At 38.3% G+C, this 25,300-nt stretch overlaps 1 protein-coding gene across 1 annotated transcript; it reads right to left on the bottom strand.

Moving 5' to 3' along the window:
- Nucleotides 1-3,261: 3,261 nt before the first annotated feature.
- EMC7 (ER membrane protein complex subunit 7) lies at nucleotides 3,262-10,829 on the bottom strand. Its single transcript, XM_082282855.1, has 5 exons — nucleotides 10,588-10,829; nucleotides 8,192-8,311; nucleotides 6,166-6,304; nucleotides 5,543-5,623; nucleotides 3,262-3,709 (listed from the first exon to the last, which is right to left on the bottom strand). Exons 1-5 carry the CDS (start codon nucleotides 10,821-10,823, stop codon nucleotides 3,557-3,559), a joined length of 729 nt encoding a protein of 242 aa, XP_082138981.1. The 5' UTR covers nucleotides 10,824-10,829; the 3' UTR covers nucleotides 3,262-3,556.
- Between the last annotated feature and the right edge of the window lie 14,471 nt (nucleotides 10,830-25,300).

Here is a 25,300-nt window from a genome sequence, read left to right as displayed (position 1 = left end):
TCCTGCCTCTTGACTGAACATTTCTGGTGCTTACGTTCTGCTGGCTCTGGGATTTCTTTGATCCTTCTGTGAGCTGATTTAACTTTCTAAAACATAAGAGAATTCCAGCAGACTGATGAACCAATTTCTCTCGAATGAGAGATGCATGACAAAGGCTGAGAAGTACCAGAACTTGTAATCAGAAGGCAGCAGGGTTACCCAGTCCAAGCTGAGGGAGTGTCTCTTCCTTCTTTTGGCAATAAGGAAATCAGCTTGTCTGTAGTCCAAGTAGATTCTGCAAATCTTTAATTTCCATTTAAGTTGCTTCCATTTACAGTCTGCCTTATGTTATCTCAAGAAGTCTCACTAAAAGGCAGCTATAGGTTTTTTTGAAAATAGAGATGTCAGACCTAACACAGAAGACTGACTCCTAAAAATCTTTAAGTAAGAAAATAAAACTGAACAGCAAATACTATTTTCTGCAGAAAAGTCAACCTTGTATTATAATAGTAAGTGCTACAGGATCAATTAAGTTTTGCCTAGTGGCATTTATGATAGCCCAAGGCCACATTACAACTTTAATTGACTGTGCTGGTTTTAACTCTGGTAGAGTTATAACCTTCACAGTGGCTGGCATGGGGCCATGTTTAGGACTTTTCCTGGAAACAGAGCTGATAACCAGAGACCTTTTCATTACTGCTGCACAGTGCTCCCACAGAGCAAGGTGTTTCTGCTCCTCACTCACCCCACCAGCAAGGGGCCTGGGGGTGCACAAGGAGTTGGGAGATGACACAGCCAGGACAGCTGACCCCAACTGACCAAGGGTATTCCAGACCATATGGCATCATGCTCTGCATATAGAGTGGGGGGAAGAAGAGTGGGACGTTTGGAAGGATGACTTTGTCTTCCCAAGTATGCATTGCTGGAGCCCTGTTGTCCTGGGGATGACTGAACACCTGCTTGCCCATGGGAAGCTGTGAATTCCTTGTTTTGCTTTGTGTGTGCAGATTTTGCTTTCCCTATTAAACTCTCTTTATCTCAACCCACAAGTGTTCTTTGACCTTCTGAGTCTCCTCCCCATGCCACCAAGTAGAAGTGAGTGAGCAGCTGCATGGGGTTGGGCTATCAGCTGAGGTTAAACTACAACAATGACCAACTGACCATAAGTGACCAACACACTCTGGCTAGAACCTCTTTGCTCACTTGACACACAAATTCCAGCTCTAAAATTAAAAAAAAATGTAACTTGCAGTAGTTCAGCAGTAGACAAACACTTCTACAAATCACTTTATCACAAAGGTGTCTGAAAAGGAGGTGAATAATGTACAAGATTTTTGGGCTTGCATTGTTCTGGTAACAGGTTTCTGAGAGGGACACTGCATCTGATCCTGATGCACAAAGAAAACTGCCTCAACCTTCATATACAAAGTCCTAAGAAAAGTGTTGAATATTCCATATGCTCCTTCCAAAGTTTTACTAGGATCCTCACAATTCCTGTGAACTTTTTCACTCTGAACTCTTAAAGATTTTCATCTTTTCATGGCCTGAATTCTCCATTCCCCCTTGAAGACAAATCAAGAACGTGAACAGACACCATGAAAGAAGGCAGTTCTTACCTTTGTAACATGGAAAAATGCAAGAGTATGATTAAATACAATCTCATGCAATCCAGTTGTTATTTCAATTACTGTTAAACAAAAGTAACTCATGGCTTGTACTTTCCAGGACAGCACAGTAACAATGCTAATTGCTCCATCTTCAAAGAACTGCTTCCTGTTTCTCATCTAAATTTTTCAGTAAGATATTGCTGAAAGAGGAGTAAGTTTTTTTGGGGTTTTTTTTATGGTTTGGTTTTTTTTCTTCACCAGTGCAACTTGACACTTATTTCAGTAGATCCTTCCAGCAAGAATATCCAAATATCCTCTTGTCTCCACTAAAAATACTTTACTTAATATGTGAAGCAAAAAGACCATTCAAGCAAAACAAAAAGAGAGCAAAAATGTGCAGCTTGCTTTGCAGACTGAAATCTTTCATTGTCCACAGAAAACACTGGGTTATTTCTTCTCCAACATCTTAAAAATTGACTTAATCTTATGAATGAGTATTTATTCATTTGCAACTTTTATGTTTCCCAGCGTAACTACTAAATATGTATTCTAAGAAAATTTATAGCCCTCTTGTGTGTATGGCAGAACAAATAAATGCAATAGAATTGATTTTACTTCAGATGTACTGTGAGTGAATGTTAAAGACCATTTTTGGAAGCAGATATACATTACCTACACTGCATGGACACTGTTACCTAAGAAGCTACAAATTGTAAAGATGAAGAAGAACAGCATTTATGCTGAAAAAAAATAATTTATTGACTGTTGCTAATAGGGTTTGGCAAGTATTGCTGTCATTTTAATTTGCAAATGTTTAACTAGTGAAAAACAATCAGTTTTTTCAACTTTTCTCTGGGTAGCTTGAAAAGATACTGCATAAGAGATATACAGGCATGCTTGAAGAACGAAGTTCTGCCAGTGACTTAGAATTCCTCGAGAGCCATATACTTTGGACCATAATTTATAAGGTGAGCAGAATTTGCCTTCCTACTACACCTTAAGCTCTTTCCTTTCATTTTAAAATGAGTTAATTTTAACTTCATTTATAATTCTGTATTTGGCCTCAAATCATACCACTGGTAAGTTGAAAGCACAGCATGCAGAAAAACAGTAAGAAGCCTAAGCGTTGCAGAAATGATACATGTAATCTAGAAAAGAAAGATCCAAGATCTTGACAGCTTAAATGACTTTCTCACGCAAGATACTTTGCTTTTTTTCCTCACAAAGTTTTTAGCAGAAAGTAGATCAGAATAAAACTGGGCAATACATAGTGGAAAATCTTTGAACTAAAGATTGCCCAGAGAGGTTGTAGAGTCTCCCTCACTGGAGATATCCAAGAACCATCTGGATGCAATCCCATGCCATGTGCTCTAGAATGACCATGACTGGGAGACTGAACCAGAGGATCCACTGTGGTCCCTTCCAACCTTACCCACTCTGCGATTCTGTAAATTGTACAGGCAGCAAACAGCATAAAATAAAATGATTTTATATGTTAACATGTGACAAGCTGATACAGCAAATTACTTACTCAGTAAACTCACAACTCAATTTTGAAAGGATGATTAGTTCATTTCAGAACTCAACAGCAAGTGTAAAACATTAAAGACATCTTAAAACTGAATTCCACTTCTATTATCTTTGAAATTTTTTATACATCGTCTTAAGACATCACTGTGAAGCACATTGTATAATTTATTTTAATTCTCTACAGAACAATACAGTTAATTCAGTATCGTCAATAACTTTATACAGGTACAGTATTGAAGCCATGTCCTCTTTTGCTTACTGTCAAGTACAAAACAGCTTATACAGTCTAAAAAAAAGCTACAAACCACACTTGTAGCATAATGTCTGTTGTGCCTGGTTAAAGTTTACAGTAGTGGCTTTTTGATCTTTCAAGACAAATAAACATGACACCACATGATAACAAACAGCTGTGCAAACTCAGACTTAGGAGGAAGACTTAACTACCTCCTTTTTCCAGAACTACTTTTCCCTGCTTTACTGCTGCTACCACCAGACTTGCTGGAAGATTTTGAAGAGAAAAGTCTTGTCATGAATTCAGACACATCTGGCAGCTCATGGTTGGAATTCAGCATGTTCATTGACTGCTCCATTTCCTGCATGCAAAGATCAGATAATCTTAATAGCTTGTAACAATTCTGGCTGTATCTAAGGCATCAGTTGAAAGATTGTATGAGAAGGATACCAAATTTTCCCAGTACTGTTTTACTTTTTGTAGTGCTCCAGGATACATATTGCTACATAGTTTTATGCAACCACAGCTAAACACCCAGCTACACAAAGAAAAATAAAACCCCAAAACTAAAAACAGTGGTGTATGGAAAATGGTAACCACGTCTTAAGCAGTCTGACAGGGCAAGCATCTGATTAAAAAAAATCCAAAAGATAAAAATTATTTATTTTCAGCACTTTTTTTCTCCATATTAAAATCTAGGCTATTGTTTAGATATTCAGATCTGTGTTCTCATAGATGTCACACTTTTTTTTTTCAAATTAGTATTATTCATAGCTAATTAACAAATTTTTGATGCTGCTTAAAGGGATTAGATATATTTCTTGCCCTACCTTCTGACACCAAGCTACTAGAGTAGTGCAGCTGAGTTTTCATTCCTTCAAGAAAGAAATTATTTTAATGTAAGACCATATATCCAGATAAGCTTAATGTAACTTTGGGGTTTAGCATAGTGGTTCTCTGAGATGAATTAGCATGTTTTAAAATAAACCAGTCTTGAAGTACTTTTAATGCATATAACAGCTGAACTGCACATCCACAATGGGATAATGCTTATAGCAATTGTGACTTTCATGTGGGATTGTCACCTTGTTCTTCTCCCATTCAGAATGATGGATCTTTAAGTGCTTTCAAGGCATTTTAGTAGCCTTTGTTACTATTGCCTCTACACTATACCTGTAGTTAACACCCCTACAACAAGCACAGTTACTAAATCATTAAACTTTCTATACAAACTAGTACTGTGCTGATTCCATGAAGGAAAACAAGTTAATTTGAAAAACCTTATACAAGCTCCATATACTCCACAAGTTAACAATTTAATACATGGTCATCTAGAGAATGCCATTGCAATGTAGTTCTTAAAACCAACTTTTTTCTACTCTTTAAAGGTAAATTTCTCCTTAAGAAGTCCTATCAATTTTATCATAAGGATTAAATCATCAGAAGTTTTGATGGTTTTACCATCATAACAGCCTGTCCATAAGCAGTGTCAGATCACTGAAAAAAGTAAGAAATATGTGACTATCTTTTTTTAAAATTCAACTTCCAGAGTTCAGTTTAGTTTGAAGAACATGCCATGAATACCTAGCACATCTTTGTATCTGTTTTTTAATCAAACTATAGCCAAAAGAGCATTACACAGCTCTGATATGCTTTCTAAAGCTATTACTTATTTAAAAAAAAACCCAAAAAACCTCAGACACCTATAAAGTACTACTGAAGACAGTGGTCATTTACACAAAAAGGAGTTTTTAGTTAACCAAGCCTTCAAAAAGCAGCCACCCATGACAGACAAATAATACTTGTAAAAATAAAAGATTTAGCAAACATCTTGAATCTCCACTTTGTCCTAGCCTTCTGCTATTTGGCATTTTGCATGATGAAAGGACAATAAATCAGATAATTTAATGACTTCATTAAGACTCCATATCATACACACTAGTGTGACATCTGGATTTAACAGTGTACTAAACTGTGGTTTAGGCTGAAGGGAAAGAGAATCCCACATCACACTCTCTGCAACACACTTGACACTTACTAAATGACGCGTTGTTAAAACAGCAGCAATGTATCAGCTGAATAAATGATGCCCATTAAGCCTTCTATTAAAGCACAGTTTTGTTTTTATTACTTTCTGTGCCCTGAATTCTCATTATCTTTGGTCTCTACAGATGCATCAATTAAACATACTTACCCGCCTCATATCAGGATCACTGGTGTTGACAACTTTAGGCAAAAGCACAAATATCAGTAATGGAAGAACCATCATCATCACCTACAGAGAAAACAGGAAAATACCTCTTCAGCTTAGGTGTTGCTCTAAACACTTTTAGACCTACTAAAATAAAATTAAGCTCTACTAAACAGCCAGACTCTAGAACTACTGCATTCTGAATCAGTACGCCAGTAACATTAATCCACTTGTCAGGAAAGAAACCTGATAAGGGACTATTGTGCTTTAAAAAATAGATTTCAAAGTTGGACCAATAAAGCAAATGGTTGTTCTCTCTTACACCTGTTGCAATTACAGTTCTGCAACATGTTGATCTCTGCACTACTAGAACAGCATCACATGGTCAAAGGAGGAGACTACGGGCTATTTTCAGAGGACGTGCGTTAACAGTGGTATATAGGGGAGGAGATGTCACAGAAAAACTTTCCATTTGTAAGCAAGCGAAAACAAAGAATACAATCCTCTCAGAAGAGCAAAGGAAAAATGCACATTTTTCCTCAACTGTTTTATTCTTAGTATTCTCACAAGCAGCTGTATTTGGATCCTTAGTATACTTTTAATATTTGTATGTTTCCTGTACATACCATAGGGTTCATGAGGAAATCTGTCCATCCCCAAGATTCTCTCTTTATAAAGTATGAAGGTGGTCCAGAAGATTTCATCTGGAGTGGGTAAGGCAGCCTGACAACTTCAGAGGGTTTGATGTAATTCACGTATCTTGCTCTATTAAGCAAAATGTAAATAATTGAAAATAAAAACATAGAATCTTCAGTAAATAATAAAGATTTTAAAAAATTCGAACAAGTTTTAATAAAATACTACAAACAAAATCATCTGCTAAGCAGTGTCAGCTAGGCTTCACTTTTCAAAAGCTGATTTCTCTCAGCAGCATGTTTTATGAAATCAAAAGCAAAACATTTGTTGTCACCTTGGTAACGAGCAAGAAAAACTATGCTGTTTAGGGTCCAGATTTGAACAGTGCAGCGTAGTTTAATCAGTTTGCTCAAGACATCAATTACTTGGATGTGAAGTTAGTACCTTTTCCATAAGTGCATTATTTTGCTTTTATCAATACTGAATCTCGGTCTTTATTACTTTGTAAGGTTTTTCCATAGTTCTTCACTAGTATTCTTCATTGGGGCCTCATATTTAGGTAATTACTCAGTACTAACACCTTTGCCACTCTTGACCCATTTCTCATGATTTATGAATATTTACCTACTTTGTGCAACTCCAGGGATGACTTCTGCCCATAAATAATTTATTCCTTCTGAATTTTTCACCAAATACTCATTTATAGAATGTCTTTCTCTCCTACCTTATACTACGTATTTCCTTCAAAAACTTGAGATTTTCAAGTAGATCATACCAAATGCATGTTATCCACATGCTGTTTCCTCTTTCTAGGAACTTTTCAAGGCATATTTTTCTAAGGCAGCACATTCCATAAAAAAGGCCTGTTGACATTTTTCACAAGTATAGTTTTTCATGCATTTCTGACTCCTCAACTGCATTCCTCATTATAGAGTTTTTATCTGTTGGACTGGTAGAGATGCCAAGCCTCCTGCTACTTTCCTCTGCAGACGTATCCTAGCAACTTACTCAACATCAAATCTGTCATCTCACTAGTCCTTAGACACACAAACAGTGCTAAGGCTGAGGTTATACCCAATATTTCGTCTATATCTTTGTATTTATTACATATTAATTATTGCCAGTAAGATACTAACAAAGTATGAAAAAAAATTACATAAAGTTTGGAAAAAAATTAAGTTCAAACAAATTGTTCGAGATTATTATAAGCTTAAACCTTATTATAATAATTATATACTATAATCATATTATAAATTATTATATTATATTAATTAGCATTATGAACAGACTTCACTGTTTTCAGTGAGATTCCAATTTTAAACCCCCCTAAATACACTGCTGGAGTATTTACACTGATGATTGTATTCCTAGAAGTTAAGATGCCATGTGCATGCTTGGACAAAGAAAAAGTAACTAAAAGCATATTCATTTAAACGAAAACCACCTTAAGATAGATTTTTCTGTACTACTGAATAGTTTGCACTTACAGGTATACAGTCAGGAGTGGTTTGGCCACAGCATAAAAACAAGCTAACAATCCTACAGAAAACATGCAAACTGTCAACTGCTAGTATTAACCAGTAACTGTAACAAGTATCCTACAGGGGTGCAACAGAAATATTTAAAACTTCATTGTGCCAAGTCCTGATAGAACATTTATTAAAGAAATGGAAAAGGGAAGAAGAAAAAAAAAGGTGCTGACAAATAATAAAGCAGTTAACTGATTTATGCCTAGATTTTATTTCAGGGTAGCTGCATAAAAAAATAAGAAAAGCAAACAAACAGATGGACTTTTAAAGTCTACTTTTTCTTATTTCAGGCCATAAATACGAAAGGAAGAAAGATATCAGACTTTGAAATTTGAGAAATGTGCTTCTAGAAGTGATGTTAAAAGAAACTGACACATACAGTCTGAGATGGAGCATGTGACCTACAGCACTGTTTCCATGAGTTCTTGTACTGTGCTGTCAGGCACATGAAATTCATCAGTACAGAGGCAAATCAGGAAACGCTCACCTCATTTTGCCTTTTGAAGTTATGTCAACTCGCACGGGCTCAAATTTATGAGCAGGGGATATAACTTCCACTACGTAAGATCCTGAAGGCACATCATGAACCACAAAACTTCCATCAGTCCTGAAAAAAACAGTGAGTTCCGCAATATTTCAGTGTGCTCCAGAATATAAGACAGGATTCTCTGCTGGATTTTTTTCTTAAAGAAGCTGTATCATTTTATATTATAATTCTTAATATAACCACAGTGACCAAACAGAAAATTTAAATCAGTCACCACTCACAATATCAAGCCCCTTAAGTTCATCAATGCATGCCGCAATAGTAGCAGAAATTCCCTGTTAGGCTAAAGATTTTGTTGTGCCCTCAAGGTGTTGTCTTGCTGGCAGAATAATTTAGCAGCCCAAATAAGACCTGAAATAAGTTATATTTCATGTATTCAAGTGATGGCAGAAGTAATTTACACCTTCCTTCCGCCTTCTGAAATACATACAATGAAGTTTACTTTACTTCAGTACTTCTGCTGAAAGCAAAAACCCTCCCAGACTGACATCCTACATAGTGTGGGTTGGTATTAGGGACGATTTGCAATGCACAAAAATAGCAATTTGTGTCTTTGTTGTGAAATAGCGGTTTTTAATTCTAATTGCTCCCTTTAGGACCAGCCCACGCCGGAAAGCTCAATAAGCAATAAGGAAACTAAGAGCTCTGAACATATACACAGAAGGGATTTTCATACAGGTGGCTTTTATTTTAAAATGTGGAACTTGAATATTCAATGAAAATATTGGTAAAAGGTTACTTGAAAGCTTCAGCACTAGCTGCCTTAACGGTACAGAAGTTTTCCTCCTGTGTGTTTCCAGAAGTTTCAAGTAAGAAAACCCTAGTGTTCTCTACCTTGTTAAGAGCAACATCAAAGATCTCTTTCCTGAAAATAAGATTCAAAATTAAGACAAAAATTTGTTCAAAGGCCAAAAACTGTAATAAACCCTAACACATCAGAAACAGGGAAAAGAAAAACAAATGAATGAGCCCTCTTAAAAGTGAATTCTCAAAGAATTTGTCATTATGTCCTTCCTACCAGACCTCTCTCTAACATGCAAGGACCTACCCACCTTTATGTGATGATTTGAATCCCTAAGAATGCTTACACTATCTTATACTGCAAGTGGTATAAGGATGTTTCCCTAGGAATTTCCTTTCAATTTTTCATTCTTTACAGTATTTGAGAAATTTAGAGTTTCAATTAAACATTTAGAAATTTGCCTGATAGCAGCTATTAAATCAGCTCCCAAATATGTCAGGCTCTCATAACTTGTTTGTAGTGGCTTAGCAGGTGTTACACAGTCAAGATTTTACAAGATCTGCAGAGCAGAATCTGTTGTGCTAATTTATTGACAGAACTCAAAGTTAAGTTTAACTCTTATTGCAGAGGGATTAATTTAAAATTATGAATATTTATGAGGGTGCATCTTAATTCCATGTAATTTTTATATATCTTTTAAAAGCAATGTATTATATTGTATTGAAAATCGTGAAGAGATTTTAGAATTTACTTCTACTCTTGAAATTATTACATTAGTTCAGTTCCTAATTCTGAGGATAATTTCTGTGCCTTAAATTCTCTAGATCTTTTGCTTATCTGAATATATTCAGTACCACCCGAGACTGAATCTTTACAGCTTCCAGCGGCATTTGCATGATGATGTGTGAAGGAATAAAGCCACATCTCTTAAAGCGGCTTTCCCCAGTACAGTTAAGGTTTTTCACGAGTACTCTTAACACAGAACTACAACTGTAACTTCTGCCATGAACAAACATGTCTCCATATCGGGTAAATTCTTAGCCAAGGTGAGGTTCTTAAATAAGAAGTGGCAGAATTTACAACAGAAGCTGAGAATAAACACATCGTCCTCCAGACAGTGCAAACTCCTTTGGGGTTTTTGTTTGTTTTAGTTGTTGTTTATTTTTTTAAATTAAAATTACGTTCCAAAGCTTTTGGCCAGTAACCTGAGTCATCAGTTTGGATACGTCTGCTGGAGGCTGAGGCCAAAACCTACGGCACTGCGCGGCTGGCCGTGCTCGGCCCCTTACAAGCCGGGGGGGTGGGGGGGGTGGTGAGGGCAGTGTTCCCAGTACCGCCAGCAGCTCAGCTCGGGATTCTGTGATTCCACGATCCCACAGCTGTGCGCGGCTGACCGGGACACGGCCGAGCCCTGCAGGAGCCGCCCCCGCCGCCCGCCATCGAAGTGCCGGACCGGGCCAGGCCTGCGAGCGGGCCATGGGGCCCCGGCAGACGCCGGCTCCCGCCCGGGCAGGGCCGCCCGCCGCCCCGCGGGACCCGAGCCCCCGCCCCGCCCCGCCCCGCCCCGCCCCGCTCCGCTCCGCCCGCCGCTCACTTCAGGAAGCCGACGTGCTCCTCCCCGTCCACCAGCACCCGGGCCCCCGCGATCCAGTCCTGCGGCTTCACCCCCGGCACCACGGCCCGGCCCTCGATCTTAAACCGCTCCCCTGGGCCCGCGCCGCCCGACGGCTCCGCCGGCCCGACGGGCTCCGATCCGCGGGCGCCGCGGGGCAGCGGCGCCGCCGAGAGCCAGAGCAGCGCCAGCCACAGGCTCCCGCCCCGCGCCGCCATCGCCGCGCGCCGCCCGCGCTGCGCCTGCGCCCGCCGCCTGCGGGGATGGGCGGGCCCGGCGAGGCCCCGCCCCCGGGCCGGCGCTGCCGCCGCGTGAGCGGGGAGCGCGTTCGGGTCCCTGCTCGCACAGCTGGCGGCACAAGCAGGTGTTGGAAGAACAGGGACGGCTCCCTTGTAGTTCGGTGTGTGAGTAAAGCAAAGGATAAGATACGTTGCCACTTAAAATGTGGAATGAAACAAATGTGAACCTGAAGAAAATAAATGCGTAAGAAGTTGATGTACCTTTCTTGGTAATGGATATATTTAAGGCATTTTAGTTAGAAATCTTAATTGTTGTCATCAAAAGACTAATAAACGTTTTCTAGAGGGGAAAAAAGTAACAAAAAGCTTACAAAAGATTAAACGTGGCCTAAAGTCTCATCTTTTAAAATTATTTGTAGCACTGCAGTTTGTTTCTGATTAGTTACAATAGTATGAAAATGTGTTACTTAGCAGGCGGGCACAGATTTATGGGAGAAACCAGGAGGACTGTAATACCCTGCCCCCTAATTTCCCTTTACAAAGCACATCCTGTTATGTCATATGTATTTGTTGTCACGTTGTGGCTACACTTGCTTCCTTTTACCTCTCTTATTTATGTCAGAGTTAATCACTGAACCTGTGGAAAACACCATCATTAGACAAGATGAACCTGGTCATCAGCTGATAATAAAAACATTACATTATACTAGGCATGATTTAAAAAGCATATGTCATCCTATGTCAGTGGGATGTTGTGAATTATTTGTCTGGTAGTATCTCTGAGCTGTCTACTTTGGAGAAAATCAGGAAGACATGATCTGTGAGGTTCTTCTGTCACATAAATTCACAAATGCCTAAAACTCCAGTAGTTTTGGGGGTGGAAACCTAAGAATGTCAGAACTGAATAGCGCTAGAAGTACTTACCAATAGAACCACTAAGCAGTAGCATTTATACTAAAGCTACTGACACAACACTCTTTCCAGTACAACACCACTGACAGACATCATCTTCATAGTGACAGATCATGGTACTAGTTTTTACATGCAGTTGGTGTAAAAATGCTCCTATTTTTAAAATGCCCTCAAGGAACTGTATTAGGATAGTGTCAGACCACAGTATGAATGATAATGCCCTCCACTTTTAAGGATTTCCTCATCCTAATTTCTTGGTTTAAATCCTTGGAGAACCCAAAGGAAAAAAACCCTTATTTGTTCTCTCTCTATATATCATCCTGTTAACAAACTGAAAGGTTAATTGAACAGCATCTTGCTTTATCCAATAGCTGCATTGGCATGCACACTTTTCAGTGTTAGGTTAGTAGTCTCTTGTCCTCTCACCATGTAACTTCTTTACATATTAGAAGTTCTCTTTCATACAGACATATTAGTTACCATATCTCTAAGTGCACACAACTGAGAAAAAAATTAACTTGGTTGATTACTGCCTTTTTATTTGGCTAAGACTAGCTAGAATGGCAGCTTGAGTGGATTTCACAATGCTATTTTGTGAGTTTTCATATTGTGCTGTGGATATTTATCTTCTAGGTAAAAAGAACAAATCCCAGAAGAACAGTAGTACAAATGGAAAAAAAGACATAAAAAGATCCAGGTATGTATTTATCAAAACAATTAGTACATCAGCTGGGAGATGCTACCTGGTTTTTTTCTGGAAGGAACTTTACTATTAGCAAAGTCGTTTCTCCAGCTTGATTTCAAGTGACTCTCTCATCAAAAGACCGATAAAACAGCCAAGTAACAGTTTCATTTCAATTGAAACAACCAAACAATTCTATGAACTTGAAAGTGCAGTCAAGAATGACTTCCATGTAGTTATGGATTCATTGACGGATTCCCTCCTTGACTAGCAGCTACATAGAAAATTACAAGTTTCTTAAAAGTTCTATCCTGCTCACAAGCAAATTTTCAGTTTTGTCTGAGTTGTCAACCAGCTGCCGCTAACGCTACAGAATTGTCAGCCAGATGGATGAGAGCTGACAGCCCCTAATGCGTTGAACAAAGAGAAGGTCAAGATTAATGTAATGCCATCACACTGGTAACACTGAAATCTGTGTCTCCAGATTCTTGTCACCTTTGGTTTCACATACAAACTGAAAAAGCAGAGGAGACCCATTAAATGCTTCTGAACACCACATCAGAATCTAAGATCATCATAGCTGTTTACAAAGAACTAAGCAGTTTATATACTGTTGGATACTCTTAAGTAGTAAGAGTTTTTTAATCTCCCAAGGATAGAAGCAGTTTGCAAAAAATGCAGCAGAATTTTTTTTTTTTTATGAATCCTTTTCACAGTTGGAATGCTAGCAAAACTTGCTACATGTTTTTTGCTTACAGGTCACCATTAGTAAGGCATATAATTAATCTTTGAACATTTCAGTGTAATTGCTCTGAAAACTTCTCTTCCATAAAGCTAATAGTACCTTGTGTAGTATTTAAATATTTGCTTTTGAAAATGATTTGTCATTGATACTGGTTTACTGTAATACACCAGACAGACACTGGACCACAAACAGCAGCAGCCCAAAATCTGTTTTGTGCGTGACTCAGGCTGAATATGCAGAGGTGTTGACTTTGACCAGACAAGCAGGGAGCACCTTCAGCCATCTGCCTCTAATCTGACCATAATCTTTGAGTCAGTTCCCCGATATAGATACACAGATAACAACACAACACACCAGATGAATAATGCTGGTTCACAAATGTTCAGTGGAAGCAAAGATACAGTCCTTACTGACACGAAGAATAAATAAGAACTACATGTGCATCAGAATACTCATAGCTACAGCCTATTTGGTTTTTGATAAACTAATTAGAGGTGAGAAGAAATCAAAATGCCCAGCCAAGAGAACAGGTTTATGAGAATACACAAACTGAATATAGATGGAACAATTCAACATAAATGTACTGTGAAAGGCCACAGCCAGGTAACTCATTTACTGAGCTCTCTCCTACCCAAGGAGCTTTACTATGATTAAACACCAAATTAGCAAAAATTGTGCTGCATATTTCTTTCAGCACCATTAAAAAAAATAAATTATTGTAATGTGGAGTCATAATGCCATCTACTGGCAATTTACTGTGCTACACTAGAAATGGTAATTCGGACAGAAAAGTCAGGATTGCAGCCTGAATTCACAACAGCCTTTTTGTTCTTCTGAATATAAGATGCCCTGAGAGGGTGTCTGACTTGGGGCAGAAATGTATGCAGGTCGTCTTCAGTTGCTCCAAAATCCCAGTCTGCTTGTAACAGATTGCCTGTTCAAACAATGGCAATGGAATTGTCTGGAGCACAAGTCTCATAAGAAGCAGCTGAGGGAGCTGGGGTTGCTTAGCCTGGAGGAAAAGAGGCTCAGGGGAGATCTTACTGTTCTCTAAAACTACCTGAAAAGAAGTTGCAGCAATGTGGGGATCAGCCTCTTCAACCAAGTAACAAGTGACAGGAGGAAATGGCCTCAAATTGCACCAGGGGAGGTTTAGATAAGACATTAGGGAAAAAAATTCTTAACCAAAAGGGTTGTCAAACATGGGAACAGGCTGCTCAGGGAAGTGGTGAAGTCCCCATTCCTGGAAGTATTTAAATGACACAGAGATGTGAGATGTGAAGCTTATGGAGTACAGTTTAGTGGTGGACTTGGCAGTGTCAGGTTACTGGCTGGACTCAATAACCTAAGGCTTTTGGCAATCTAAATGACTCTGTGGTAGGGCAGAAAAATCTCTTAATTCCCTGCAAACTCTTCTGTTGTCAGAATAATTCCTGCATCTCCAACACGTCCACCCCCACAGCATGGACTCAGCATGTACGATTGAGGACTTTCCTGTCTCAGAAAGATAACATTCCCCTACTCCCTTGTTTGCTTTCACCTCAAGTTGACCAGGCAAACTTCTTCAGGACTTTTTTTTTCCAGGAATGAATTGTTTTCATCTTCTTGTAATATATGTCCAAAACCATGAACAGGATACTCTACTTTGGCACACTTATGCTAGGAGATAGCAAATGCTGACATTGAGATTGCAAGATGATAGCCAGTTTTGTCCGGTTGCAACTGAACTGATCTTTACTAAATTCAAATTTCATTCTTTGGTGGAGGAATTTAATTAATAGTTTAACTACAGGGAAAAGGAGCATAATTTTCCTGCTGTAAAAGTTTCCAGACTCCCTCATGCAAGCAGAACAAAGACGTACCTTGATGGTAACCTGGAAGTCAGTTTTAGAGTACTTTGACTGCACTCCTCATCTGCTCCTGTTCTCCATAAAAATTTGTCCCTACATGTCTGTTAAGCAGCAATTGTGCATTAACCATGCAAGCAGTGGGTTTAAGAATTGCAGCATTCATTAAGCTGACTAGGTAAGAAGCTATGACCCACAGAATGATGCTACACACGTCCTCAGATTCCTGTGTTGTTACTTGTATGGAAAGCACCTGTAATCATTCACATGAGGCTAGAATGACACATCACTGTGATGCTTGGGTTCTAAAAATATAAGCAGTTTAGCATCCTTATATCTTGGTATGCAGTCTAAATGCTGTTTTTTACATCTGGATTTTACTTCCATAATGCCACAAGGTGGCCTCCACGTAATACAGCATTATCTTCACATCCTTTACAGAATGACATTTGAAAGCATGCTTTTGCTTTACTGCAGTGTTAGTAATAGACAACCACAAGATGACATTCCTTTCTTTGTATTTCAGGCTCAAGAAGCTCACATGCTGTGTAGAATTGGTTCACATCTGACAGGAGCTCAGAGCAACACAAAGTAGCTGCAAGCACTTTCGTAGAATGTTCTACCAGAGAGAAGCCTGTTCAGGAACCAAGCGTGTGACACGCTCAGAAAGCAGGTCTACAAGTTGTCTGCCCTGCAGAGAGTCTGGGAAATCCTGCATCCGACATGTGAAGGGCTGCAGTAATTCAGACAGCCTTAAGCAGTTGCTTAAATTATGCTACAGTTACCTCTGTGCTAGGAGAACCTGAAGAAAGAAAGGCCAAAAGCAACAGAGATCCTCCTTCTGGCTGGAAGTTAAACCATTTCTGGCCTATCAGGAAAGTTGATGCTGGTTTTCAAGAGGGTGAATGTCCAAAGACAACTAAAGATTGATTTGCCCTATTTCAAACCTTACAGTTCCTTAATTTACTTTCTTGGGGGGCTGGGGGAGCTTTATTTTACACAATTTATAGTGGGACTTAAAAGTATAGCAATGCAAGTGGGAGTGGAGTAGCAATTTCTAGATGATAAACATTTTCTTTGGTGTATTAAAAATGTTGTTACAAAAGCTATTACAGTGTGTACTATTAGCAAATCTAGATTCAAACTAAATATGAAAGTAGTAAAACCTGTGAGCTTGCACTGTTTGACAAAGCAAAAGAAACAAAGCTGGGTCTTAAACTCCTTTTCTCATTCTGAATTGAAGTGAATCTTCAGCAGTAGCTGTAGAAACCTTTTTCTTTTAAACACAATATGTCCATTTTTGAGAAGCTGAGAACTGTAGCGCTCCTCGGTTTTATCTCTACACACCTTTCTTGTACAAGGCTGACATTTGAGATACATAACCTACACATGCACAGATGATACCTAAACAAGTTCACCAACTGCCAATTCTTGGAAATTCAACACTTAGAAGAATAACTTGATAACTTTTTCCTACTGTCTTCTTTCAATGTATTGACCTGTAATTCTCCTGTGACTCTTTTCAAGCTGTTGTTGAAATAAACAACTTTAATTCTTCTATTCTTTCAGTATTTACCTTGTTTATCTGAATGAAATAATTTGGAGGTGCATTACACCTCCATTACACTGTAAGTAAGCTAAATATGAATCTTGTTTTTATCTTTAAAGTGCATTCTTGTTTTTATCTTTAAAGTGCTATTTGTGTGCGCTTTTATGCTGAATCAGACTGTGCAAGTAAAGACATAACTTAATGAGCCTGAGTTTGTACATGACAGAGAACTGCTCAAATGTCCCACTGTGGGGAACTGCACACATTATCTATCATTAATCAATGGCAAACAAGCTAATTTTCTATGCGTTGTTACATTGCTATTCAGTGTGTTAAACAGTTTCATTAAAGCAATGTGATTAACAGCTTTGCAATTAGTAGTACTAGTAGTTCCTGTTTGACTCAAATATATCTATGTCAGCCTTAGACTAGAGGTAAATAAGAGTCCTATGGGAGTACAGTGATTCCATCTATATTGTATTAATACCTATTTTTTTCACTTTAATAGTTTAGCCTGAAGCAGGATTTGCCAATTCTCAAATAAGCACTGTGGGGGTTAAATGAAATAATTTTTAGATTTATAATACTAGCATTATCATATAAAGTATTTCCAATTGCAGCATGAAGTTTTGTATTTGCCATATGATTCATGGGTTTGGAAGTCTGTGTTTCCTTCCTCAATTTTTAAAGTTAAATAAAAATGGTTCATTTTTCTATTTCTCATACATTTTTGGAAAAAAATAATAGCATAAGTGACCTTGCAATGCCTTTTCTTCCCCTCTAGCTACTTGCTTTCATTATTTTTAAGTGTACTGTAAATATATTTGACAGCAGGCTCCTCTGGGAAGCTCCTTATAATGGCTGGCAAAATCCAGGGATCACAGGAAGTAGTAGCTTTGCCACAGATAGCAAAAGTCCTGAATTTAACTTTGTGCTTTGCTTTTAGAGTCTTATTTTAGGCAAATAAAGTAACTATGATCTACTGAAAGAGTGTTGCAGGATTTAATTTACAACTTTTAGTGTCTCCTGCAAGCCTGAAGAATTCAGCAATGCATCTTAAAACTGTTGTTCATTTCAGGTGACAGAGACTCTGGTGTCTAGTTTAGAATTACTTCCTGCAAGTGTAAAGATATGTTTTTAGATATTGACATGTCAAAATATTAGGAGGAGAAAACAAAATCAAATAATTTCCAGGGCTGCTTTGTATTCTTGCAAAAGTGTTGGGGATGGGTGGGTGGAATGGAGAGGGGAAGAAACAGTGCATAAACTCTTAACAAAAATATACATTGCACTGAGGTCCCAGGTAATACCTGTCTAGAAAAGGTACAACCTAAATCAAACCCACCCCTCTGTCATCTCTGAAAGTGACAATCTTGTGTGCTATCCCTTTCTCCATAGCATAGCGCAATGCTCAATGAAAAAGCAACTGGACCTCTTAAAGGCTGCAGTGTAGCTACCTGGAAGAGGAGCATTCTTCAGCAAGGCCACAGAGAGCTTGAGCTCAGGTGAACCCCCAGCAAGTCCCACTGCAGGCTTTTACACAGCCCAGTATCTGGCTGAACAGTCTCTGTGGCAGACAAAACATAGGGAGATTAGAAAGTCTGAACCTGTGCATTTAAAATTAGAACATTCTCCTGGCGTACAAAACACACAGTCACATCTTAACCTAGAAAAGGCACATACAGGAAAGACAGACATGTTATTTTATAACTGAATTCTCGACATAACATTAGATGAGAGTTTGGAACATCTTCTAAGGGTAGTTCAGCTAGGAAAGAATCCTACTAAGGGTTCACCAAAAGGGTCTCCTAGCAGAGGTGATGCTGTGTCTGAAGCTCACAAAGCAGATCGGGGAGCAGTGCTGCAGCTGCTCCACACATGCCACAGCTCCGCATGGCTGACTGCTGGCAGCGCCGTGAGGAGAAGCAGCCGTATATATGAGACAGTAGCTGTCACTAAGACTGGGTTCAAACCATCCTTAAATCAGTAATTGCTGCTTATCTTCCTTTTATTTCACCACTAGATGTGGGAACAAAAGGTAGGGTTTGCTGGAGCCATCTGACTCAAATTAGTTCTTCCTCTCACTTGAGTCTCCCATTGTTGAGACAGTAAAATTCAATTATATTGCTGCAAAGCCAACACAAATGATATTTTCATCAAAAACCTTACTTCTCCTAAACACCAGTGAAGATACTATTTTTGGACTATTAAAATCAGTTGAAGTTCTCAATACATTTCCTGGCCAAAAGACAACCTCATATAAATGCCTGAAAAATGAGACAATTATGCTAAAACAGAAACACATGGACAGCAGTATCTTGGAGACATACCTTAGGGCTAATGGATAGAAACTGCTCTATAATGTAGGAAAAATACCATAAGTTGAGTAAATATCACAAAGAAACCACGGACAAATCAATTTTGTCAGGAAAAAAGTATTAATGAGGATACTAAGATCTGTAGATTAATGATTTCTCAATACAGAAGCCTATTACAATCAAGATTTAGATTTGGTGAGCTTACAAAGGAAGAGAGGTCTTACAGTTCCTTACACAAGCAGAATCTTTGACATCAGAACTGTTTCAACCAAACTAAACTTAAAGGAATCACTAGAGGCTAAATGCTCATTTTCCAGAGCTCAGAGAGAACTATCAAATAAGAAAGCAGCATCAGAAGCATGTATGCCAAATCCTGCAAACAGAAATGCTGAAATATGCCTCACTAGTCCCTAAGGTAAAAGTTGAAGTTAGCAAGCTGCCAGTTGTGAAGAAAAGCTCCAAGGGCGTTCTCCTCTTATTTACAGCCCTTCAGAGTAAGGTGGCTGAGGTCATGAACCAAATGTTCACTTAGAAAGTAAACTAAATCACAGTGCACTAACCCTAAAAAAGCCCCAAACAATTTGTAATGTCAGAGATTCCCCGCTCAGAAATGAATTCTTATGTCTCCTTTTCAATGAAAAATGGAGAGCAGCATTTGTTGTCATTTGGCTACAGCACTACTTTATGCTAGAGACAAGTGAATTCTAGTTTTTTGGTTTGGGTTGAGTTTTGAATTGCTGTTTGTGGTTTGGTGGTTTTTCTTGGGTCCCCCCCCCACTTTCTGGTTTTCAGCTTTAGTAGCAACCTTCTCTGTTCATCTGGAAAGCAACTAATCTGCTTTTTGAATGACGAATTGTGAGGTGGAAAGAACCCCTTTAGAGATGTTAAGGGACATGCCACCAATAGAAACATAAATGTATTGAAGAGGAAAGGGCAAAAAGGATACTTCTGCATAGAAATGAGTGCAAACATGCTTACACAGCATTTTGTGAACATAACACATCCTCACTCTACCCAACATCCTGATTATTTTGTGTGGTCAGAAAACCACGAAAGACAAACTTGTAAAACTGAAAATTCAAATTGCCACTAACAAATTTAAAGAACTGTACTTAGAGGAGGAGGCAAGACGGGTGAATAGGAAAAAAACACCAGCCCAAACCAACAAACCACTCACCACTAAGCAGCAGGATTTCTCCCTAACTAGTCACCAGCCAACCATTCGTTAAGGTTCGTAACTGTAGGCATTTTCAATTAATACCCAGTAGAATATTGGTAGGGCATTCATGTTTAAAAAACATTTACACACACAAACCCTCTTAATACAACAGCTTAATCTTAAATACCACGGTGGCCTCCACAGTTGCCCTGTGTAGAGCACACAAGCCTCTGAGTTTTCACAGCTCAATGGCACAAAGTTGTTTTGTAGTGAGAACCTGGAAGACCTGAGGGACAAGACATCACTCGGGAAACTAGGTGTGCCAAATATGAAGGCATTTTATGCTCACTTGGATAAGCGACAAGGATGTGGAGCTGGAAATTCAGCCAAGCAGATGTGCCCCAACACGTCAAAGGGGTGGAAAAGCAGCAACTGTCAAGAAAGATGACTGCTCTATGAGCATCAGGTCTCCAGCCTTCCTTTGTGAAGTGCCTCTCTGCTGTGGAGAAGGCACACGGGACTGGAAACACTATTATCATATCCCAATCCCCCAACAATCACAGGCACCCTTTTCAGGTAATGTGAATTTTTGTACTGTATCTTAAATATTCCTCCCCCAGTTTTATGCAATTCCCTACATTTACATCCAGGACAGCACACATTGGCCACAGTCCTGATCATAATGTGCCTGTGTTCAAGCCCTCAACCCCCTTTAGTGATTATTGATGCCACCACTCAGAGGGCAGTATTTTTAGAGGTACCTCTTGCAGCGCTACCCCATCATCCAATTAACAGATTTAGAAAACTCCCTCTCTGCTCTCTTTATCCAAAACCACCTCAATTGTAACATCTTAAAAAAAAAAAAAAAGGCAAAAGGCTCTAAGAAAATTTATGCGAAAAGACAGTTGCTCTGGTGGGCAGGGTTCACTTCACAACCAGCTACTCTGCTTATTCTTATGCTAATGCTGGCTGTTGGCACAGAATCACTCCAGAATTAACACTCCCATCGATCACCACCCATTTTGGCTGATTAAAAAGTCAAGCTTTTTAGACTTACCAAAACACAAGTTTGAGAACAAAACTTGGCAGCTATTTCTTTAGTCTTGCTTTGTTTTACTGCTTCACTAGTAATTACCTAAACCGTACAATGTTGAAAATCAAGTTTTATCACTATGTGTACAATGATGGTTAATTGTATTTTTATAATTTACTGTTTCCTGCAGCTGGAACATGAGGTGGCAGTCATCCAAAAATTAACTAATGCAGCAAGGTTGGTTTTTTTCCCCCTATTCAGTCAGAAACTTATTTTAATAACTAAAATTTTAAGTAAACATACATAAATGCTTATGCCTTTAAGCTTCAAGACAAAGTACTATTAGTAGACATAAAAAGTATTAAGAGATTTCTGCTCTCCAAACTAAACATACAACAAATAGTTCTTTTCTGAATTCATTGTAGCAATTCTGTCAGAATAGAAAGAGCAGTTTTGGTTTCTTACAGCCAAGAGCTGTTAAGACTTCAACTCCCCAATAATCCATCATTCCACTTTTATCTAGACTGAGTAGATAATAGGACAGCTGATTCACACGAGAAAAGACAATTCAATAGTAATGAAATGTGCACAGTCCTAACAGCTGCCTGTATTTGTGCAATTTCCCCATTTGGAACCAAACACGTTTCTTGTATGTGGCAACCCTCCTCTGAAAGTCTGTAAAAATTATTTAACTCTTGCAGAAAAGAAGTTTGTCTCACGCAGAAGAGAAGTAATGAAAGCCTGTTATCACAAAAGACAAAAAGACCAGCTATTTTTCTGAAGGTGGAATACCTACTCCACTAAGTCTTTAAATCCATAGTGTATCTGAAATGAGTAGAAGTGGCAACTGCAAGATCCAAACATAATTTGGGCTTTTTGAAAGTGAAGTTCAATAGACTAAATTCAATTTGATAGAGAAATCATAAATTACAAAAGCTATTTTAAACTGTCTACAAGTCACTTTAAAGTATGATACTAGGGTGCGTACGTATTTCAACATTTACACCTGAAAGAGCAGATAGTTTTGGAATGTAACTTTATCTTGATATTTAGATTTGGTTTGTTTCACAATACATATAGTGCTTATGTAAAAAAGAAAGTATCACGAATACGATTACAGTAACAGTAAAGTCCACTAGTTCTGTTTATTTCAAGCCTATACAAACAGAAAACAGCCTCCTTCCCAAATCCACAGAAAACTATTATTCACAGAATTGTATTAAAAGAAGTCAGAAGCATATTTGTAAAAGGATTTTATCAACTTTTGGCATCTATCACTTTCCAAAGGGGATTCGAATGGTTCTAAGCACTTAAATGAAAGAATAAGGGAAAAATAAAAAGGTGGAAAAGATAAAAGCAGCATCCTTGTGTTTTGTTATAGCGAAGAACAGATGTTTGACACCCCAACATTTAGTTGCTCATCTACACTACAGCGCTCAAAGCAATGACTGCCTGAATTGAAGCAGCGATCTGTATCAATCAGGAACACTGTGGAATACATTCAAGCTGAAAGTAGATCTCATTTTACAGCAATGTGATCAGCAGCCACAATCTACACAAAGAGATATACTACAAAACCACAGTCAGAACAGAAACAAAAATAGTCTAGGTCTGCAATAGTTGTGAATATTTCCATTTTATCCCTTTAAGGGACAATGCTACACCTCATGCCTCCCTTATGGCAGGTTAGTACGAGACTCCAGCTTAGTACTCAATGCAGAAAACAAGAACAGAAACAAATACTGCAGCTCTGGTTATTTAGAACGAAAGCATTTTATTTTTTTCCAAGTTCAAAGTCAAACTTAGAGCTGTGAATGCACACTTCAATTCATAGTATTAACAAAATTTGCGGGAAAAGTTTTAAAGATGGAAATTTTTCACAACTGCTTCAAATTGAATCACGTTAAATAGCTAGCCCTGTGTTTTGTCTAGAATTCTCATCTTCCCCCTCTCACTTCTAACAAGACAATCTCTTAGTATATTTAAAGTAGATGAGCAATAAATAACATCATTAAGTGCTAAAGAATATATGCAGAAAGGGGGAGAAAAATAGTTCCATTTAGTCTCATTCTGAGACATAAAACAAGCCATTTAACTCATGGAATAAACATAAATTGTTTAAAGAAGGTTAACAAAAGCACTAATAACACAAGCATGCTCAATCTATTTTCTCTGTGAATCTTTATCTGGAGCCTACAATGACTACTGTGTGTAGGATGGTAGACTGAAGGCAAAAATTAGACTACACTGTCTGGCTTTTACCAAGGCTATTAAAAGATGGATTTTTTTTCCTTCCCTAATACAGCATCAGCTCAATATAAAGTTAATCTCAGAAGAATCAACTGCTTTCATAAACTTTAGCATTTGCATTGTGCAAAGCTGGAATAACTTCACACCAGTACCATAATTTGCATGGTTTTGTATTCTGAAATAGTTAACTATGAACCACCAGTCTCACTTTGCACCAGAGAACTAGGCACAAAAAATAGCTCCAAATCTCCACACTAAGACAGACATCCAGTCTTCTGTAGAACTGGAAGATCTGGCAAGATGAACTGGTAAAAGCAACCACTTGCTAGTCTGAAATGTAAGCTTCACATATACTTTCAAGTTTCCACTCACAAGAATGTCCACTCTTTCAAGAAAAAAATCCCAACAAATTAACACTGGAGCATCCATCTTCAAAACCTTTATCTCTTTAATGCAAAATGCATAAAGACCTCCAACTCCAAACTTGCCTACTTCATGTACCAGAAAATGAAAATACAGCCTGCTTTAAGATACATTCGGTATAATGCAGTGGGGCTGATGTCACTCAGCCTAGGGCATGCGTACTTTGTCCTTTCCTACTCTCCCATCCCTCCTGCACCTCAAGTGTTAAAACTGCAGCCTCTGATAAAGCAGCCTACAGGAGGGAAGAAATAATTTTATTTATATCTCACTGCAGACAGTAAGCTCCTGGAAGGCTAAAGCTAATTTTTTTAATACCAGCAACAATCTGCAAGCACTATTAGGTAGTCTGGAACTGCAGCACCTGTGTGATACAAGAGTAGAGGACTCTTTCCTGAGAAATAGGCATAGCTCCTTCAAAACAGAGACATACATAATCATTAAGACATGCTAACTTCTTCACACCCAGCTACTTAATGGGACAGCTTTTTTCATCTCCACTCTTCAGCAAGCTATCAGCAATACCTCAGCTGGGCCACTTACATTTACAAAATATTGGACTTTTTTGTTCAGCCCTGCAGAAAGAGACAGTTTGCCAGAAGGATTCTTTAATTTCAGTTTAGGGGATGGGCAAATCTTGGGTCACACTTAAAAGAAGTACTCCCTCAGCAAAACAGCCTCAAGTACTTTCAGAGAACACTGAGGCAAAAGACATACTGTTTTTCAAAGACATCAGTTTCACATCAAGTGGTATAACATGAAGAACAGCTTTGTGGAGGCATCCTTCATCCTCAAGTACATATGTGCTTCTGCATCACAAGAACATACAGGAAAAGGATTAATTCTGCCTGGATCTTTTGATACATCCTAGAAAAAGCATTTTTAGAAAGTATCACAAAGATTAGCATTTTTGCACGTTGATAGCTCATAAACTTATTCTTAGATTCACTGAGACAACTATAAGAATTTAGTGGAGTTACACAGCTACTAGGACATTTAACTCATGTCAACTTTGACCAGATATTATACATGTACATTCTGTAACAGCAAAACTGATTCCTAGCCATTTGAGAACAAAAGAGGGTACAAGAAGCTGAACCTGAATATTAGTGTGAATAGTTTAAATGAATTATGAACACGATGGAAAAAATAATTTGATAATACAGACACCTGAATCCTGTTCTTACAGTCTAGTAGCTGCCTGAAAACAGTAAAAAATTCATTTAAAATAAGGCACAGATACTAATGACAGTGTTTAATACTGTATTATTGATGCTGCCAAAATACAACTTTCGGCAGTTAAAAAGAATGCATTTCTTTATTAGATAGTCCTCAGTAATGATCCTCAAGTCAATCTTACCTCGCCTCTAAAACAAAAGCACTTAAAAGAAGTTAGGATTTGGTACCTCTATGGCCACATACAGAATTTATTATAAGCCCCATGTATCTAAATCTATATTCAAGATGGATTTTTAAATACTAGAGTATCCCTTTAATCAATTACAACTATGCTTTCTTCTCTAATCAGAAATAAATGGCCA

This window comes from Coloeus monedula (genome assembly GCF_965178545.1).
Source record: "Coloeus monedula genome assembly, chromosome: 6".
Classification (NCBI taxonomy): Eukaryota; Metazoa; Chordata; class Aves; order Passeriformes; family Corvidae; genus Coloeus; species Coloeus monedula.
Note: the sequence above shows the minus strand (reverse complement) of the source record. Positions and strands in the feature narration are given on the sequence as shown.